Source organism: Orycteropus afer, unplaced genomic scaffold, assembly GCF_000298275.1.
Source record: "Orycteropus afer afer isolate SDZICR_OR568_19922 unplaced genomic scaffold, OryAfe1.0 scaffold00031, whole genome shotgun sequence".
Taxonomy (NCBI): domain Eukaryota; kingdom Metazoa; phylum Chordata; class Mammalia; order Tubulidentata; family Orycteropodidae; genus Orycteropus; species Orycteropus afer.
In genome coordinates this window covers 14,672,310-14,693,865 of record NW_006921618.1, presented here as the reverse complement: position 1 = coordinate 14,693,865, position 21,556 = coordinate 14,672,310, and the positions used below count along the sequence as shown (strand labels likewise).

The window sequence follows — 21,556 nt, the reverse complement described above, 5'->3', positions numbered from 1 at the left end:
GCAGTCTGCTTCCATAAAGAGTTATAGCCTTGGACACCCTATGGGGGTTGCTGTGAGTCGGAATTGCCTCTATAGTAATGAGTTTGTTTTTTGAGTTTATTATGACTTAACATTTATTGAACATTTACTTTGTTCTAAGGACTTTGCTAAGTGTTTTAAATGACTTATTTCATCCCAGAAGCTGCCCCATAAAAAGGTACTATTATCCTCACCCCTTTTTATAGATGAAGAGTTTAAGTAATTTATCCAGGGTCATTGAAGCAGCAGGTGACACAGCCAGGACCCAAACTAAGGTCTGTCTGATATCAGATCCTGGCTGTTAACCACTGCCTTAAGGCCAGGAGACAGCTCAGCTCCATGAAGCTGGAACCCTGTTTTGAACTCAGGCACTCACCTATTCTCCACTCCACTTTTTCCCTTTATAATTACACCTTGCTTTGTAATGTCACCAACTATTTCACTTGGAAGTGCATCAACAGAGGTTTAGCAACCTGCTGTTATCAAAGAGCACTTCCCAAAGCTGTGCATAAACCAGAGCCTGGGCTGCATGCTTTGTGCCCCAGGGGTTTTCTCCTAGGTTCTCTCAGCCCTGTGCAATGTCCAAACACAGCAGCCAAAACCCAAGTCCCAGGCACACACAGCCACTTTTCACATCAATTCTCCTATTTCTTCTAACTTGGGACACCTGCACCTGCATATCTACCTCTGTCATGGGTGTACAACAAGATTAAAGTGTGCTTTGTTCTGACTTTGTTCTAACTATCACTATCAAGGGCGACCATTTAATAAGCACCTAACATATGTCAGGCACTGTGTGCTAGGTATATCAGGCATTTTTTCTCTAAACTTTACCACCCTGCCTGGTAGTGATACCATTTTAGAGATGAGGAAACTGAGGCTCAGGAAAATAAAGAAACTTGCTCAAAGTCCCAATGCTAAGCTAGCAAACAGCAAGCCAGCATTAGAAAAGAGAAAAAAAGACCAGGGCAGGGTACTTCTCTGGAATCCCAATAATGCTACGTCACTCCCATAGCTCACAGTAATGCGAATTCACAAAGAGGCTGTTACTTCTTGCCACCTTCTGACACTGGAGGTGGGGTGCACAGACGTAGCTGCTGGATGTGGGGTGGTAGTGAGGCAGAGGCACCTTAGGCAGCCATACCTACCTGCTCCCCTCCCATGTTGACCAGCAGCTCTGTGCCATTGGGACTGAAGGTCACATAGGTGGCGACCAGCACTCTCAGACGGTTGTTGTAGTCAGGCAGCTTCACTGGCAAGTGGCCTGCAGGGAGCAATTCAACCAACTTAGTGTGAACATCTCAGTTTCTACCCAAAGGGGCAAGGGATTGTATGGAGACGGCTTCATTGCTGATGAACAGCAATAATCTCGATTGATTGTAACAGAAGCTACAAATACCGAGCCCTTATCGTATGCCCTGGGCAAACTATTTCATATGTTTTATTTCATTTAGACATTACAACTCTGTTTTACAGAAAAGAGACTACGGCTCAGCAAAGTTAAGTGATTTGCCAAAGGTCACACAGCTGGCCAGTGGCAAAGCCAGGATTAAAACCCAGGTCTGTCTGACTATAATATCCTTGCTCTTGACCACCATGCTATGGTGCCTCCCTGCACTGCCCGAGAAAGGGTCAAGTACATAGCCAAGAGTTCAGGGCCAGAGCCGGGCTGAGCCCTACCTGCTACGTAATACTGGACTGCACCATCCGGAAGGGGCTTCTGCCGGTCACAGAAGGTGTGCACACCTGCTGAAGGGCTCTGCTTCATGCTCTTTCTGGTAGGAAGGCAAACCATATAGATTACAACCCCTAGCACTACCCTGGCTAAGTAAGACCACACTCCCTAGACTAAGTTTATATCCCTGATATAAGAAGTAGAGATACAGGCGGTCCCTTCCTCAAATAAGCAACCCCACAGATCTACTGACGAGACAGCTGTGGACATATGCACTACAGTGCTTTACAGAGCAGGCCCTGCACCTATTTTGCTCCTCAGGACAACCCTATTATCCCAATTTCACAGATGAGGAGGGTAAGGCTCAATGCCTCCTACAAGTCACCTGGTGTGTGAGAGCAGCTGTGGGCCTCCAAACCCACAAATGAAAGGAAAGCAGGCCAGACAGTCTGGCCTCTGCCCCAGGAGTCCACCGAAAGCCCTGGCTGGAGAAGCTGCTCAGTTCTGGGCCTTCTATGGGGATCTGATTATATGCTTTTTTTTTTTTTTTTAAAAAAAGAATGGAATAAAATTACATTACAAAAAACTACAAGATAACTGTATGAACACTCGTAGCACAAGGACTAGCAAGAAATGTTATACATTGTGATTTCTTTTAGGTGATGGGATTATAGGTAATTTTTTTTTATTATACTTTTCAAGCTTTGCAAATACAGCATAGATTAAATTTTTTTCTAGTCAAAAAATTTAAAAAAACCACCTCAAGAAGAAGAGGGCATGGCAATAAGGTAAAAGGGCAGCAGGCCTCAGGAGCTCAGCCCCAGGAGTCACTGTCCTGGTCCTGGCCCCGGGAAGCTACTGCATAGGAGGTTGAGCCATCATACCTGTGGTTGTGGATCATGCGAATGTCATAGAGCCTCACGAAGGGCCCACTGGCTCCTACTGCCAAGCAGTTGTTGTCCTGGGGATTGACAGTGAGGCATTTGGCCTCCACCAGCTGGCCACAGTACTCTGTCAGGTCAATCAGCACCTCCGAGTGTTTGCTGTTCTCCCGAAGGTCATACTGGCTGTGAGAGAGGACAGAGTTAAGGGAATTGGTCCTTATGTGGAAGTCAGGGGAGAAGTCAAGGCTTTGTCACACAAAGGAATTGGGAAGGGCTTTGGACCTGTCTGTAAACCATAAGAATGTCAAAAATCACTCTCATTTCTTGAGTGCCCATTATATACCAGGACTGCAGTAGGCTTTTAACACATTCTGTATTGTCTAACATAATCCCTTACAGGAGATACTACTGTACCTTCTTTACAGATGTCAGTATGACCGCTACCAGTACTACTACTACTACTGCTTACTAACACTTACTAAAACTTGCTTTGTGTTCATTACTGTCCCTGTTTCACATGTATTACCTAATTATTTGTCACATCATCTCTAGGTACCATTAGAACACTGAGAGTCAAAGAAATTCAATAACCTGCCCAGGAGAACATATAGAAGTGCCTCTGTATGCCAGCTAGTGAGGGCAGAGCTGGGACAGATTCCTAAGACTGCATTTTAACCACTCTGCTCTGCTGCTTCCTAATCTAGTTTAGAAACCAAAGAAAGTGTGGAAGTGACAGCCAAGAGAATCTGGAGATCGTCCAAGAACGACCTAGAAACACCAAGCACCAAGGGAAGCGCAAGCATACCTGCTCTCTGACAAGACAAAGTCACATCCAGGTGTAAAGGTAAGACCAAAAAGTCTTCCCAGCAGCCGCAAACTCTGCGTCCCGTCGTGTTTTTGCTGCCATACACAGGTACATTCATAAAGTGATAAGGGCCATAACCCATGTACTCCCCCACCTCTTGCCTAGACATCTGGGATCATCTTTCTTTCTTAAACTTTTTACTGTGGTAAAATAGATATAACAAAACATTTGCCATTTCAACCATCTTTATGTGCAAAAAATTCAGTGACATTTACATTTGCCATGCTGTGCCAACAATTACTACTTTTTGCAAATTTTTTTTATCACCCTTAACAGATTCTGTCCCCCTAATCTGCAGTAATCTCTTCACTGTACACCTTGTCTTTCCAAGTCATCCTCACCAGACTGCTCTTCCTAAAATCCTAAAACACTACCCTCCTGCTTAAAAATTACAGAGATCCCTCACTACTTGTAGCTTGAGGTCCAGACTCCTCACTCTGGTTTTCAAGACCTGATTTCACACACCTCTCCTACCTTATTCCCCAGTTTTCCAAACCTGGGTAGTTACCTCTACAGAGCCCTTCCTCCCTGCCTTCCCAAAATCTGCTCAAGCCAGTGGGTGTTCTCTGCTTTCCCTGTCCATCCAAATCCTGTCTATTCTGGAAGGCCCACTTTAGGGCCTTTACATTCTACTAGAGTGCCTGCCCTGATTGTGCCTAAGTGATTAGCATCCTACCCAATTCTCTGGATGCTCAGTTCCTACTAGGTGGCCTCAGCACAGTGTGGTCAGTCAAGGACAGCAAGCATAACATATAGTATGTGCTACCTGGCCTACCACTGACCAAGTGCTTTCTGTCCTCCAAGTGTAATAATAAGGTTTTACACACACTATTCCCATTTTAATGCTCAGGCCAACTAGAGAGATACTATAATTTTTCCCATTTTATAGAAAAGAAACTGAAGTTCAGGGGTAAAGTGACTTTTCCCAGTCAAACACTCAGTGATAGAGCTATGATCTGATCCCAGGCCTGTCTGACTCCAGTGCCCTGCTTCTCACTACTGTGTTGTATTTTATTTATGATTTAGATACTTCCCCTATTTCATAATAGGGAAGAGTACACAAAGTCCTATAGGAACACAAGGGAGGCAATTATGGCAGCTTAGGGAGATAAGGAACACGTTGTAAGGCTGTATCTGAAGGTTGAAGTTTAAGAAAGGGAATGAGATCATTCCAGGATGAAGATAAGCAGAGGCAAAGGTGTGACCATTCAGTGCATGTTCTGGAAAAGGCAATAGTCCACTTTGCCATTTCTGGCTGCTCCCCCCACCTCCAGGTATATGCCCAGTGACTTAACTGTTCAATAGAACATATATAAGTGCCTCTGTATGCCAGGTACTGTGCTGGGCTCTAGGGAATCCAACCAAGAACTAGATAGACATGGAAATGCTCTAAGAGAGTTTACTATTCTGTGGGGGATTCAGATGAGTAAGTAAACAAATAAGTAAATAAAATAACTCCAGGTGGTGATCAGAGTTACAGAGGATATCATTAGTGGGCTGAGACAAAGAATAATGTTGAGTCTACTTGAAACAGGTTAGAGAAGTACTTCTGAAGAGATGACTCTTAAGCTGATGATATCCTTAGGGTGAGAACAGTCAGATACAGAATGAGCTGGGAACAGAAAATTCCAGGCAGAGGGAACAGCAAACGTGAAAGCCAAGAGGAGGCAGAGACCCTGGTGCATTTGAGGTGGTGAGAAGGGCAGCAGGCCTGGATGTAGTGCAGAAGAGGTGGTACGGATTGAATTACAGCCCCTAAACATACATGCAATAAATCTTCTATGCTTATACTTATAATCCCATTTGGGAATGGGTTGTCTTTGTAATATTAATGAGGCAGGATGAGTATAGGGTGTATTTTGAGTCCATTTCTTTTGATATATAAAAGAGATTAAATAAGAGAGCAGAGGACAGTTGGGGTAAAAGAGATGCCAAGCCACATGGAGATCTCCAAGAACCAGGAAGCAGCAGCTGAAGAGACAAGAGCCTTCTTCCAGAGCCCACTGAGAGAGAAGGCTTTTCCCTAGAGGTGGTGCCCTGAATTTGGACTTCCAGTTTCCTAAACTGTGAGAAAATACATTTGTTTGTTAAAACCATCTACTTGTAGTATTTCTGTTATAGTAGCACTAGATAACTAAGACAAGAAAGTAAAAAGTGGAAGGTGAAGGCAGGGTAAGCCTATGCTCCCCGCTGAGTTGCATATAGATAACTGTGATGGGCCAACAAATGAGACTGGGACTCTGCTGACAGGAAGGAGCCAGACCTGTGGAAGGAAAGTAGTGTGGGCGGGTGGGATGGGGGAACAGGGGATGCACAGGCCCCCCTGATGTCCTGGCCCTTACCGGATAAGCCCATCCTCAGCGGCACTCCAGAATGTGTTGGGCCACATTGGCGCTGTGGCAATGCGCTTCACCCGGTTTGTATGGTCTCCAAACATGTGGATTGTCTCCTTTACTGTCAGGTCATGGACATGCACCTTGGAGTCAGCTGCCCCCGTGATCAAGATGCGGTCCCCAGCGTGAGGCAGGAACTGCTCAGGAGAGATTAGAGAAGGGATTGGGGGGCAGTAAGGGAAGGGTTGGCCAGGTCAGGAGACTAGTCTGAATATCAGCATCTCCGCCCCCCTTTTCCTCTCCACACCAGATAAGAAAATAGGCCCATGCAAAAACCCTGAGCAGAAGCCTATAGGCCCAAAGGTCAAAATTAGGACACGTACCTTTACTTTGTCAGAGTGGTCCTGACCTATGCCAAGTTGGACTACCTGAGAAACCCTTTGTCTCTGATTGCTCCTCAAGTAAGAACTGAATGGATGGTAACTATACACCAGCGGGGTGATGGTGGCTGTTGTTGCTGTTATGTGCTGTGGTTGGACCCAACTCATAGTGACCTCTCCTTGGGTTTCCGAGGCAGCATCACTACGGAAGTAGATTGCCCCATCTTCCTTCTGAGGAGTGGCTGGTGGGTTTGAACCACCAGCTTTCTGATTAGCAGTCAAATGCCTTAGGGTGTGTGTTATTTTATCTTATTGATACTTAAACAAGTTTCTAGTTGCCATCAAGTCAGTGCCAACTCGTGGTGACCGTGTGTGTGTCAGAGCAAACTGTGCTCCATGGATTTCAACGGCTGATCTCAGAGGCACGTCACCAGGGCTTTCTTCCGAGGCACCTCTGGGTAAATGCAAAGCTCTAGCTTTTAGGGCAGCAGTCAGGTGCACTAACCCAGGGACTCTTTATACTTAAATGACCTCATTAAAAACTGAGGTGCAGTATAAACATTCAGCAAGACTGTTCAAACCCCAGTCTTTTGGACTCCCATATGCCATGCTGCCTCACAATGACTACTTAATAATCTGGGAATTAAGTAATAGAGTGGTCTTAAAATGAAAAGGACTTTCAGTATTTTAAGGGAATTAGTGTTTTAAATTGGTTCAAATGTTTCCAGAAAAAAAAAAAAAAAATCTGGTGTAGGTAACGAAGATATAACTATTTCTATCTTTTGACCTAAAACTTCTACTTCTGAGACTCATGCCTCAAGCAAATAATCCAAAAGGAAAAAAAGGACTGGTTAGAAATGCTCAGAGCAGTACTCTTTATACTAGCAAATATCAGAAACAGCCCACATGTCAGACATTGAGGAAGGAGAGTTCTTCCCAACTCTCCACAAGGCTCCGTGGTAGTGGTGGGGTATTATTGTGCATTTAAGCAGCTAAAGTCTCATCTGACTTTAAATGTTCACGCAAGAGCAACAATTACTCTTTCCACATATGCTTCTCTCTCATGGTTCATCAGGACAAGGGTGAGATGGAATAGACAGAATTTAATCATTTTCGGAAACAACCAGTAGTCTTTAATCCTATCTGGAAACGGCATTTACTTCATGAACAGGAGAAATAAACAGGTGAGCCTTTCTGTAGGGGCTGTGGCTACAGCCATACCCACCACACCCTGCAGTTGCCACCAGAGGGAGCTCATGGGTTAAATATACTTGCAGTGTAGTTCTACTACCAGGAGAGAGTTCTTCTCCATATATACATGTATTTTTTGTAATACAGTAGGCTGACCATCCATGAATTTAAATGCCTTGTCCAAGGTATTACAATTAAGGAGCATCAAGACCATCATCAAATGGTGGTCTCTAAACTCAACGTTTTGTGCTCTATTATGCCAAACTGACGGCTTAGGTCCCTTCCCCAGATCTGACTCTACAGACTCAATCTGGGCCTAAAACCTTTTAGGGGCAGAAAGAAGCCTCTGTTGGCCATGAAAGAGGTGAATCAGCACTGTCCTGTTTCTAAAGGGGGACAACCATCATAAGACAGATTACAACTGCAGACATTCATCTAGGACTGGTTCCTGGAATAGGAGATGAGACTCAGAACTTGGAAAAGAGGCAGGGTTTAGGGAAATAAGGTTTTGAGCTTTATAATCTGCCTCCTTGTTCAGGCATCTTATATTTTCTCTTGGTATTAATTGTTGTTGTTGTTGTTTGCTGTCGAGTCGGCCCCGACTTATAGCGACCCCTCCTTGGGTTTTTGAGGCAGTATCACTATGGAACTAGGATTGCCCAACCTTCCTTCCAAGGAGTGGCTGGTGGGTTTGAACCGCCAGCCGTCTGGTTAGCAGGCAAGTGTCTTAGCCACTATGCTACCAGAGCTATATTTATTAGTAATAAACCTCAGAGCTTAAAAGGCCCTTAAAGGTCATTTTCTCTAATCTTCCACCTGGTAGATTAACTTTCCCAGTGAGTGGAAAACTTCAATGCTAGGACCCAGAGGGCCCAGTCCATCTTCTTCAAATAGCTCTAAATATTAGACAATTCTTTCCTACACTGGCCCTACATTTGATTCCATAGACTGAGAGCTACTAGTCCTGGGTCTGTTATCTGAGACCATAAAGGACATGTCTCCTGTCATTTCCACATAACAAGGCTTCAGAGAGCTGAAGACATTTGTGAAGTCCCCTTTCCACCTTTCCTCAGCTCAACTTCCCTCCACCAACAAATAGGCAGACTCCTTTCCTATAAAAGGAGTTTTTTATTTTTTTAAATCAATTATCCCACTGAACCGTAACATCAACCCTGTGGACTACTACTTCTACTTTACAGAGAAGAAAACAGGCTCAGGGAGGTAGATGATTTGCCCAGTTCAATCAGCTTCCAAGAGGCAGCAGATAACAGAGCCAAAGCTAGGTTTGCCTGCTATCAAAGTTCATGCTCAAAATCCCACCATCACCACCCACACAAATATAAATTCATTTAGATTTGGCTTCTTGGCTCTAAGAGAGGAAGCAGAGCACAGAAAAAAAGGATGGGGTTTCAGGCATAACCATCAGATGCTCAGATCCAAAGAATGTCTATGACTCAAGGGGTACACAGGACACACGTATACAAACATGACCATGCCACAGTCCAGTTTTTCCTTTCCCTTGCCCTCTAGCTCATCTTGCTCACCTTGACAGAGAAGATATTTGCAGTGTGTCCTGTGTGCATGGACAGCAGCTTCTTGTGGTGCAGTGGGTCCCACACAATCGTGTGCTGGTCATCAGAACCAGAAGCCAACAAGCTGCAAGCAGAGTGAGGAGTTCTGAGCTCTCCTCAAGTTCCCAGACCCCCTCGCCCAATCCCATGTTGCCATTGGTAAGAAGTTACGCCACAAAGACTCTGAAGGACAGCAGATGCCATAGAATTAAGATTATCTTGTAAACATCAGTTGATTCTCTTCTCTTTTTGTTCTGAGAATTCCCCAGTATTTCTTAAACACAGTGGCTTGTCAAAAAAACAAGGTATATGGATGGTCATCCAACCTTCCATCCATCTGGTATTAATTGTTTACCTGTGTGTTGAAATTGTGGACTAACCTTAGGAGTACAGGAGAGCAGGAAACTTTTCATTTGGGTCTGTTCTTTTCTTTCGCTCTACTAAGAGCAAACACAGCTCTTTCCTGAGCCTCCTCACTCCCTCCTCCAGTACCCTCTAGATGTTCTAGCTCATACTTACTCTCCTTTCTCATTCCATTCCAGACAGTTCACACATCCTGAGTGACCCTGGGGAGCAAAGGGAAGGGACAAGAAGAGAGTTGGTTAAAGGTACTCCTGGGGAACTCAACATCAAAAAGTGGGACTGAATAGGTAAACCAGCCTTTCTACTTCAATCTTTCCTAGGTGGATATGAGTGGCTAGAATTGAATAAACTGTCTAGCATATAATAATATGTAAAGTATTTTCACATTCATGATCTCACTTGATACTGACCACCTCTGAGCCATAAAGGCAGGTTTCTTTGACTTCATTTTGAAGAAAAGTAAACTGAAGCTCAGACAATGAGAAGTAGTGAATGTGAGGGCCAAATAAATTTCTGCTCCCATCAGGAGAGCAGACATCCCCTCAGCCACAGATAATTTGCCCAGGGGAACATCTGACTCAAGGGCAGCCAATTAACTGAAAGGCTGATCTTAATTTATTTATGCATTTAATGAGCACCCACTGCATGCCAAGCACTGTTCAGATATTGGGGATATAGTAGTACACAAAACAAAGTCTCTCATCATCTAGCGCTTACTTCAAGTAGGTGGAACCTGGTAAGGTAAGGTATTTAGGCCAGAGTCTTGATCTTGGGGATCTAAATTGAGAAACAATTTAGTAGCAGATGCTGAAGTTGAAAGCTTGCACAGAAAGAAATCATGAAGGCTCATGGCAAAGCTAAAGTTATGAGGAAACAGAATCCATGAATAAGCAGAAGATATGAAGGGGCAGAAAGGAGTCTCATATGGCTGAAGGAAAGAATAAGTCACTAGGCATTCCTACATATTGTTTTTTCTGACTCCTCATCTTCCTTTACTCTTAACACCATTTTGTTTTTCATTTAATTATTTCCCTGCCCCAAAGCAAACCACATGCTTCAAGAAGGGTGAACCCACTGTCCCTGCCACAGTGATAGGTTCAGGCTGAAGCCAAATAGAATTTGGCATCCCCTTAATCATAGGGACAGGTTCAGAAGTGAGCCTGTGACCCCAATCAGATGCAAGGGAAACACTGGGGAGCTTTTGGACAAGAAGTTTTCTTATTCTGAGGAGAGAGTCTATGGAAGAGATGTTTTTCTTCCTCTGGATGCTGGGTGTACTGATGTGACATCTGGAATTGCTGCATACATTGTGCCACCATGAAGGGAACCAGTCTGAGGGTAAAACCAACACAGAGAGGCCAGTCCAGCTGAGGAAATCACAGAAAAATGGAGATAGAGTGACCAGAGTAACCAACCTTAGGGCCTGCCCCACTCCTGGACATCTAGTTCAGTGAGCCAGTTAATTATTGCTTAAGAAATTTGAGTTAGGCTGTTTGCAGCCCAAAGTAACTCAACTCATTCTTCAGGTTTTAGCTTATCGGCACTTCCTTCAGGATGCCTTCTCTGTCCTGTAAGTTTGGGAGGGAGATGTACCCTTCTTATGGGATCCTACTGTCACACTGTGTTATGACTGCACTGACAAGATTGTTTTCTTCCATAACAATGAGCCCTGAGAAAGCAGACTTATATACTGTGTTCATTACATTCCCAAGGCCAGGTACAGTGCCTGGCATGATCTGTGCCTGAAGGAACAAGTGAGTCCAGCAGGACTAATGGGAAGAACTGAGATATGAACAAATCTAATCCCTGACTATCCAGTCAGAAAAGCATTTCCTTTGCCTTCTCTTTTCCTCTTACCTTTTGTCCTGTAAAGATTCCCATCTGGATTAAAATTCATTTATTTTCTGGTTCTCTGTTTCCATACATTATTGACACACTCACTCTGTTCAAACTCACTAGATCACTTGCTAACCTGAGGCCTCTCACTTTCCCATGGCACTTGGTTGAAACCCCACACATGGTCTGGTCATCTTCCTGGGTCAGAATCATGTTTGTCCTTGGCCTTCTCATTTTACCACCAGGCTATAAACTCTTTGTGCTTAAGAGTCACATTTTTATCTTGGAATCTCCCAGAACACTGAGGGCCTTGAATGACTGTCACTTAGAGGGTTTACAAAGAGAGCTACACACAGTGCTATGTATTTGTAGTAGGCAGAATAAAAGGCCCTCCAAAAGGTGTCCCTGCCCTAATCTTCGGAATCTATAAATATGTTACCTTAGGGGGCAAAAAGGACTTTTCAGATGTGATTAAGGTAAAGGACCTTGAGATGGGGAGATTATCCTGGATTAATTATGTGGGCCCAATCTAATCACATGCATATTTAAAATTGGAGAGCCTTTTCCAGCTGCAGAGAATTAGAAAATGAAGGCATGAAAGAGACCTGACCTCTTGTTGCCAGCTCTGAAGATAGAGGAAGGGGGGCATGAGCTAAGGAACATGGGGAAGCCTTTACAAGCTGGGAACAGCAAGGAAATGGATTCTCCCCTACAGCTTCCAGAAGAAACACAGCTCTGCCAATATCATGACTTTAGCCTGCTGAAACCCATACCAGACTTCTGATCTACAGAATTGTAAGACAACTAATTTGTGTTGTTTTAAGCCACTAAATTTGTTACAACAGCAGTAGGAAATGAATACAGCACTCTACCATTATCACATTTAAGAGATAGGTATCATTACTCATTTCACAGATTTAAAAAAAAAAAAAATGCTCAGAGAGGTTTGATAACCTGCCTAAGGTGGCATATCTAACTGTGATAGGAAGTAGGATTTTAACTCAAGAATACAGGCTCTTTTTTTTTTTTTTTTTTTTTTCTGTTTGCACTATTTAGCTACATTTAGCTTTTTTTTTTTTTTTCAAATTGTGATTTGGGTGAAAATTTACAGAGCAAATTCACTTTCCATACAGCAATCCACATACACTTTGTCTCATGACATTGACCACAGTTTACCACAATGCAACAGCTCCCCTCCCATTTCCTCCCCATAGTTACCCCTTCCCAGTGTCCATCCTTCCATGAATTCCTGTCCCTGAGCTGTCTCCCTGTGTATAAACAGCCCTTTTTTCTCTCATGATTGTTCTCTCCAAGGAGTGTATCTACCTCAGGTAAATGTTCAACTCATATGCCTGTCTTTTGTGTGGATGGAAGCCACAGGTGTGGGTTCAACTCCAGACCTGAAGGGCAACTAGGGGCTATAGTCTCAGTGGTTTCACCAGCCTCTATCAGACCAGCAAACCTAGTCCCCCCCGCTTTTCTTTTACCCAAATGATTTTGTTCCCTATTGTTCTCCCTATCTATCCAGGATCTCCTACATAGATTCCACTCCAGTAGCTGACAGTGGTAGCCGGGCACCATCTAGCTCTTCTACTCCCATAGTCGTATAGGCTGCAGCACATGGTGTACCAGTCACTAGGACTCATTCTTTCTATGAATCTTTGATTTTCTTTATTCTTCTTTGCTCTGGATGAGGAGAGACTCATTGTTGCATCTAGATGGCTGCTTGCAAGCTTGTAAGATCCCAGGCGCTACTCACCAAAGTAGGAGGTAGAACAATGTTTTGTGTAGTATGTTATGCCAATTGAGCTTGATGTCCCCTGTGACAATGGTCCCGAGCCCACAGGTTCAACTACTCGCTCCCTCTGGGTAGCTGGCTGTAACTAAGAAGTGACTACAACCTTGTCCCTTGTCAGCTCTACTATACACCTGGGAATTCTTACAGATCATACAAATACACTTATAGGACCGCTGTCTGCCAACCCTATACATGGTCTTGGGTATACTCCCTGATTCACAGACATACCTAATAGTTCAGCCTGTAGAACTCAGGCTCTTAAATACTATCTGAGAATTGCATTAATGCTTCTTCTTCTTTTTTTTTTTTTAAATTGTGATTTGGGTGGAAATTTACAGAGCAAATTCACTTTCCACACAGCAGTTCACATACACTTTGTCTCATGATATTGACCACAATTTACCACAATGCAACAGCTGCATTAATGCTTCTTGAATGACTGTATTTGTCCAAGACATTTGTACTCAAATCAATAATTCACCCAAAGTACAGAAGACAGGGGCCACAGTGAACAAATATACTCATGATTCATTTTTACCTGTTAAAAAATAGCTAAGAGACAGGTGACTTGGAGAAAGTATACAAAGAAAGCTCAGAGTAGGTTATATAAAAATGCACACAAAGTAACCACTGACAAAAAAAAAAATAAATAAATAAAAGGCTTTACAAGTTAGAACATGCATTAGGGAACCTACTTTACAAGAAACAGTGTTCAAGAGGAGTTATTTTTACTTTCATAAATAAGACTGACTTGGGTATGGTACATGATCTATAATTATGCTGAAGAATACAATGGAAGAAAATGTGCTTATGACATATCAGGATTATAAAGTAGATAAAAAGGAAGGGGTGAAAATCTCGAACTTTTATGGAATTGAGAGGAGGACTGATTAGAGGTGGCTCCTAGAGAGGAATATACCTCTAGTGTGCCTCCCTGAAGTCCTGGAAATGTAACTACTTAGGGTAAGCCTTGCAAACCAGAGAACTGGAGGAAACAGGAAGTGCACAGGGAAAGGATCTGCAATAAAAGCTCCAAATCTTGCTTAAGTTCCAAATTACAACCTAACGCTCGGTTCCTACTTAAATTTTATTAAATATTGCTTATAATCACTATTTATTATAAATCCCTATAATTTGCTAGATAGCACAGTGTCTGAAGTACAATGCTGCCAGTGATAGGATAATATCCATATGCCTACAAGGAAGACCAGTTAATACTACTATTATTCAAATTTATGTATCAACCATCAAAGTCAAAGATGAGGAAACTGAAGATTTTTACCAACTTTTGCAGTCTGAAATTGACCAAACATGCAATCAAGATGTGTTGTTTATCATTGGTGACTGGAATGCAAAAGTTGGAAACAAAGAAGAATCACTGGCAGTTGAAAAATATGGCCTTGGTGATAGAAATAATGCCAGAAATTGCATGACAGAAGTTTGCAAGACCAACGACTTATTCATCGTAAATACTTTTTTCCAACAACATAAACAGTGGCTATACACATGGACTTTGCCAGATGGAGTACATAGGAATCAGACTGGCTACATCTGTGGAAAGAGGCACTGGAGAAGCTCAATATCTTCAGCCAAAACAAGGCCAGGGGCTGATTGTGGAACAGACCATCAATTGCTCATATGCAGTTGAAGCTGAAGCTGAAGTTAAACATAACTTCAACATGAAGTTCAAGTTGAAGCTAAAGACAATTAAAACAAGTCCACAAGAGCCAAAATATGACCTTGATTATATCCCTTCTGAATTTAGAGACCACCTAAAGAATAGATTTGATGCATTGAACACCAATGACTGAAGACCAGAGGAATTGTGGGATGACATCAGGAATATCATGAAGAAACCAAAAGGTCATTAAAAGACAGGAAAAGAAGAAAAGACCAAAATGGATGTCAGAAGAGACTCTGAAACTTGCCCTTTAACAGAGGGTAGCTAAAGCAAATGGAAGAAATGACAAGATAAAAGATCTGAATATAAGATTGCAAAGAGCATCTTGAGAAGACAAAGTCAATTACTATACTGAAATGTGCAAAGACCTGGAGTTAGAAAACCAAAAGAGAAGAACATGCTCGGCATTTCTCAAGCTGACAGAACTGAAGAAAAAATTCAAGCCTCAAGCTTGAATTGAAAGATTCTATGGGCAAAATACTGAATGATGCAGGAAACATCAAAAGAAGATGGAAGGAATACATAGAGTCACTGTACCAAAAAGAACTGATCGATGTTCATCCATTTCAGGAGGTAGCATATGATCAAGAACCAATGGTACTGAAGGAAGAAGTCAAAGCTGCACTGAAGGAACTGGCACAGAGCAAGGCTCCAGGAATCGATGGAATACCCATTGAGATATTTCAACAAATGGATGCTGCCCTGGAGGCACTCACTCGGCTATGCCAAGAGATTTGGAAGACAGCTACCTGGCCAACTGACTGGAAGAAATCCATATTGGTATCCATTCCAAAGAAAGGTGATCTCACAGAATGGAAATTATCGAACAATCTCATTAATATCACACGCAAGTAAAATCGTACTGAAGATAATTCAAAAGTGGTTGCAGCAGTATATAGACAGAGAATTTCCAGAAATGCAAACTAGATTCAGAAGAGGATGTGGAATGAGGGATATAATTGCTGATGTCAGATGGATCTTGGCTCAAAGCAAAGAATACCAGAAAGATGTTTACTTGTGTTTTATTGACTATGCAAAAGCATTCAATTGTTTAGATCTTAACAAATTATGGATAACATTAAGAAGAATGGGAATTCCAGAACACTTAATTGTCCTTATGAGGAACCTGTACATAGACCAGGAGGCTGTAGTTCACATAGCACAAGGGGATACTGCATGGTTTAAAATCAGGAAGAGAGTGCGTCAGGGTTGTATCCTTTCACCATACTTTGTATGCTGAGCAATCCAAGAAGCTGGACTGTATGAAGAAGAGCATCGCATTAGGATTGGAAGAAGACTCATTAACAACCTGTGATATGCAGATGACACAACTGCTTGCTGAAAGTGAAGATAACTTGAAGCACTTACTGATGATGCAGGTTAAAGACTACAGCCTGCAGTGTAGATTACATCTCAACATAAAGAAAATGAAAATCTTCACAACTGAACCAATAAGCAGCATCACAATAAATGGAGAAAAGATTGAAGCTGTTAAAGATTTCATGTTGCTTAGTTCCACAATCAACACCAATAGAAGCAGCAGTCAAGATATCAGAGGATCACTGGGAAAATCTCCTGCAAAAGACCTCTTTCAAGTGCTGAAGAGCAAAGATGTCTCCTTGAAGACTAAGGTGCGCCTGACACAAGCCATGGTATTTTCAAACACCTCACATGCATGTGAGAGCTGGACAATGAATAAGGAAGACAAAAGAAGAGTTGGTGCTTTTGAGTTGTGGTGTTGGTGAAGAATGCTGAAGAGCTGTCCTGGAAGAAGTGCTGCCACAATGTCCTTGGAAGCGAGAATGGCCAGACTTCGTCTCACCTACTTTGGTCATGTTGTCAGAAGGGACCATTACCTGGAGAAGGCTATCATGCTTGTCTGGGAGGGTCAGCGAAGAAAGGGAAGGCCCTCAATGAGATGGATTGACACAATGGCTCCAATGATGTGCTCAGGTACAGCAAGTATTGTGAGGCTGGCACAGGACCAGGCAGTATTTTGTTCTGTTGTACACAGGGTCGCTATGAGTTGGAGCTGACTTGATGGCACCTAACAACAACAACAATATAGTGTCTGGGAGGAGGAGACAGCAGGGAGAGGTTATTTTATCACTGACATTACTTAGAATTATAGGCACAGGATGACAGTAAAAAGCAAAGAGACTTTTAGTTGGTTTTATTAAAATTTTTTTTTTGGTATCACCACTTACTCGTCAGTTTGTCATACTGTGGTGGTTTGCAGGTTGCCGTGATGCTGAAAGCTATGCCACCAGTATTTCAAAACCAGCAGGGTTACTCATAGTTGACAGGTTTCAGTGGAGCTTCCAGACTAAGACACTAGAAAGGAGGACCTGCAGATTTACTTCTGAAAAAACTGGCCAGTGAAACCTTATAAATAGGAGCAGAACATTCTGACATAGTGCCAGAAGATGAGCCCCTCAGGTTGGAAGGCACTCAAAATATGACTGGGGCAGAGTTGCTGCCTCAAAGTAGAATTGACCTTAATGACATGGATGGAGTAAAGCTTTAGGGACCTTCATCTGCTGATGTGGCATGACTCAAAATGAGAAGAAACAGCTGCAAACATCCATTAATAATTGGAATGTAGAATGTACAAAGTATGAATCTAGGAAAAGTGGAAGCTGTAAAAATGCAATGGAATGCATAAAAATTGATATCCTAGGCATTAGCGAGCTGAAAAGGACTAACAACAAAAACCAAACTCACCGCTGCCAAGTTGGATTGATTCATGTTGATCCCTCCTTGGGTTTCTGGGAAGTATCACTACGGAAGTAGATTACCTCATCTTCCTTCCAAGGAGTGGCTGGTGGGTTTGAACTGTCAGCCTTCTGGTTAGCAGTCAAATCCCTTAGGCACTACACCACCAGAGCTCCTTGAAAAAGACTGGTATTGGCCACTTTGAACAAGACAAACATCATATGGTCTACTATACCAGAAATAACAAATTGAAGAGGAATGTCATCATATTCATTGTCAAACAGAGTATCTGAAGATTGATCCTGAAGTACAATGCTGTCAGTGACAGCATAATGTCCACAATCCTACAAGGAAGGCCAGTTAATACTAGTATTATTCAAATTTATGTACCAGCCACTAATGCCAAACATGATGAAATTGAAGATTTTTACCAACTTCTGCAGTCTGAAAATGATCAAACATATAATCAAGATGCATTTATAATTACTGATGAGTGGTCTGTAAAAATTGTAACAAAGAAGAAGAATCAGTAGTTGGAAACTACGGCCTTGGTGATAGAAATGATGCTGGAGATTGTATGATAGAATTTTACAAGACCAATGACTTATTCATTGCAAATGCCTTTTTCAACAACATAAAACAGTGACTGTACAAGTGGACCTCACCAGATGGAATACACAAGAATCAAATAGACTACAATTATGGAGAGAGATGATGGAGAAGCTCAATCTCCTCAGTCAGAACAAGGCCAGGGGCTGACTGTGGAATACACTATCAACTGTTCATATGTGAGTTCAAGTTGAAGCAGAAAAAAAATTAAAACAAGTCCATGAGAGCCAAAATATAACCATGAGTATATCCCACGTGAATTTAGAGCCCATTTCAAAAACAGATTTGATGCACTGAACACTAATGACCACAGACCAGATGAGTTGTGGGATGACATCAAGGACATTACACAAAAAGAAAGCAAAAAAGACAGGAAAAGAAAGAAAAGACCAAAATGGATGTTAGAAGACACTCTGAAATTTGCTCTTGAACACAGAGTAGCTACAGCAAATAGAAGGAATGATGACATAAAAGAGCTGAACAGAAGATTTCAAAGAACATCTCGAGAAGACAAAGTCAATTATAATGAAAGGTGCAAAGACCTGAAGTTAGAAAACCAAAAGGGAAGAACATGCTCAGCATTTCTCAAGCTGCAAGAACTGAATAAAAAAATTCAAGCCTCAAATTGCAATACTAAAGGATTCTATGGGCAAAATATTGAACAATGCAGGAAGCATCAAAAAAGATGAAAGGAATATAAAGAGTAACTGTACCAAAAAGAATTGGTTGATGTTCAACCATTTCAAGAAATAGCATGCAATCAAGAACTGATGGGATTAAAGGAAGAAGTCCAGACTGCACTAAAGACATTAGTGAAAAATAGGCAGGAATTGACAGAATACCAATTGAGATGTTTCAGCAAACAGATGTAATGCTAGAAGCACTCAATTGTTTATGCCAAGAAATTTGGAAGACTGGAAGAGATCCTTAATTGTTCCCATTCCAAAGAAAGGTGATCAAACAGAATGTAGAAATTATCAAACATTATCATAAATATCAATTGCATGTAAACTTTTACTAAAGATAATTAAAAAATGGTTGTAGCAATACATCTACAATGAACTGCCAGAAATTCAAACTGGATTCAGAAGAGGGCATAGAATAAAGGATATTATCACTGATGTCAGATAGATCTTGGCTGAAAGCAAAGAACACCAGAAAGATGTTTACCTGTGTTTTATTGACTATGCAAAGGCATTCAACTGTGTGGATCATAACAAATTATGGATAACATTGAGAAGAATAGGAAATCCAGAACACTTAATTTGTTCATGTGGAACAAGTATATACACCAAGAGGCAGTTGTTCAAACAGAACAAGGGGATACTGCTTGGTTTAAAATCGGGAAGGGTGGATGTCAGGGTTGTATACTTTCACCATATTTATTCAATCTGTATGTGGAGCAAATAATCTGAGAAGCTAGATTATATGAAGAAGAACATGACATCAAGACTGGAGGAAGATTCATTAACAACCTGCAATATGCACATGACAGAACTTTGCTTGCTGAAAGTAGAGAGAACTTGAAGCACTTACTGATGAAGATCAAAGCCTTCAGTATGGATTATACTTCAACATAAAGAAAACAAAAATCCTCACACCTGGACCAATAAACAACATAATGATAAATGGAAAAAAGATTGAAGTTGTCAAAGATTTCATTTTACTTGGATCCACAATCACTGCCTGTGGAAGCAGCAATCAAGAAATCAAATGACGTATTGCTTTGGGCAAATCTGCTACAAAAGACCTCTTCAAAGTGTTAAAGAACAAAGATGTCACTTTGAGTGTTAAGGTGTGGCTGACCCAAGCCATAGTATTTTCAATTGCCTCATATGCATGTGAAAGCTGGACAATGAATAAGGAAGATCAAGGGAGATGATGCCTATGAATTATGGTGTTGGTGAAGAATACTTAACGTATCATGGACTGCCAGAAAAACAAAGAAATCTGTCTTGGAAGAAGTATAGCCAGAATGCTCCTTACAAGTGAGGATGGCAAGACTTCATCTCATGTACTTTGGACATATTATAAGGAGGAATCATTTCCTGGAGAAAGACATTATGTTTGGTAAAGCAAAAAAAAATAGTGTTGTACATATATGGTAGTTCCGATTTCAGTGAGTTAGTGTATTTAAAAAGTCCAGTGGGAAAAGAACATTTACAGGAGACTGGGCAGCCTAGACTAGGCACAATGCCATGTGGTTTTTCTATTTGCTGTTTTTTGAGGGGTGGGGTGGGATGCAGTTTGTTTTGCATTTTACTAGAGATATACCAATTCTGTGTTGTAGCCCAAGATACATGTAACTCGACTTCTCAGGATTTCTGATGAGCAGTTATGGTGTGACAAAGTGATTTAAAATGGGAAATATTATTAATAAATACAATTTAGTAGACAGCAATCTATCAAAACATAGGGTCTACAGGGGAAAGGTAATCAAAGTCATTCTTTCTGGGAGAAAAAAAGCTATAATCTACTGCATAATTGAATTAAAAAAAAAAAAAAAAGGAAAGAAAAGAGCCTAGAAGGTTGGCAAATAAATGTGTATCCTGGTATAACCAAAAATTTGGAGATATTTTTGTCCAAATTTATTTTGACAAGATTAAACTGAAGATCTGAGAGGATGGTTAGTGGGAGGCAAGACTGTAAAGTGAATGAGCTACCTGGGTTTAATTCCATCCTGGCCTCTTCTTAGCTGTATGAACAGTTACTTACAATTCCCAAGGCCTTATATTTTTCATTTATGAAATGAAATTAGTATTATATACACAATATATAATAATATGATAATAATGTCAACCTGACAAGATTGTTGTGAAGATCAAAAGATGTAATGTAAGATGACTAGCACACCTTGGTAAATGCTAGTTCCCATTCCCAGAACTAGTTCTCAGTAGTCTTCTCTCAGCAACCTGTGTGTCTTCCATCCAGATCCTGCTATCAAAGACTCCTCCACAATGGCTAGGATATTCACAAACGGTACAAACCTTGCACAACTAGATTCCTTCCTATTTATTTTCTCAAGAAGGTTATTTCTGTAGCTATTAAGTTGCTACTCTAAGCCCTAACCAAATAGACAACTCATTAAGAATTTATTCAACTCCCAGTATGTAAATGGTACTTGGAGGAAAGGGAGTAAACAGTAGGATAAACATAGATGTTGTTGTTGTTGTTATGTGCCGTCAAGTCCGACCCAACTCATAGCGACCCCTCCTTGGGTTTCCGAGGCAGTATCACTACGGAAGTAGATTGCCCCATCTTCTTTCCGAGGAGTGGCTGGTGGATTTGAACCGCCAGCCTTCTGGTTAGCAGTCAAGTGCCTTAGGCACTACGCTACCAGAGCTCCCAAACATAGATAGGTTTATGTTTATGGCAGTATGGGACCAAGTTCTACCACAGTACAGGAAGGAGAGAGGTACAAAACAAATGTAGAAAAAGAGAGGACTTTCACTTTAGGAACAAGCATTCTCTGGCTTAGAGACAGCCTGTGGCCCACTTTGCATGGCTATACGTTAAGGACCTTATCTTTTTTTTTTTTTTTTTTTTTAATTAGGATTTGGGTGAAGATTTACAGAGTAAATTCACTTTTCATACAGCAGTTCACATATATTTTATCTCATGTCATTGACCAAAATTT

The 21,556-nt window shown here is 41.6% G+C and overlaps 1 protein-coding gene across 1 annotated transcript in view; it reads right to left on the bottom strand.

Moving 5' to 3' along the window:
• The window catches only part of WDTC1 (WD and tetratricopeptide repeats 1), a 49,390-nt gene that overhangs the window by 9,914 nt on the left and 17,920 nt on the right, over positions 1–21,556 (bottom strand). The window contains exons 3-8 of the mRNA XM_007935794.1: positions 9,437–9,483; positions 8,891–9,002; positions 5,785–5,972; positions 2,578–2,760; positions 1,699–1,793; positions 1,167–1,282 (exon numbers count right to left, since the gene is read on the bottom strand). Coding sequence (XP_007933985.1) covers positions 1,167–1,282; positions 1,699–1,793; positions 2,578–2,760; positions 5,785–5,972; positions 8,891–9,002; positions 9,437–9,483 — 741 coding nt within the window. The remainder of the gene's footprint in view (positions 1–1,166; positions 1,283–1,698; positions 1,794–2,577; positions 2,761–5,784; positions 5,973–8,890; positions 9,003–9,436; positions 9,484–21,556) is intronic.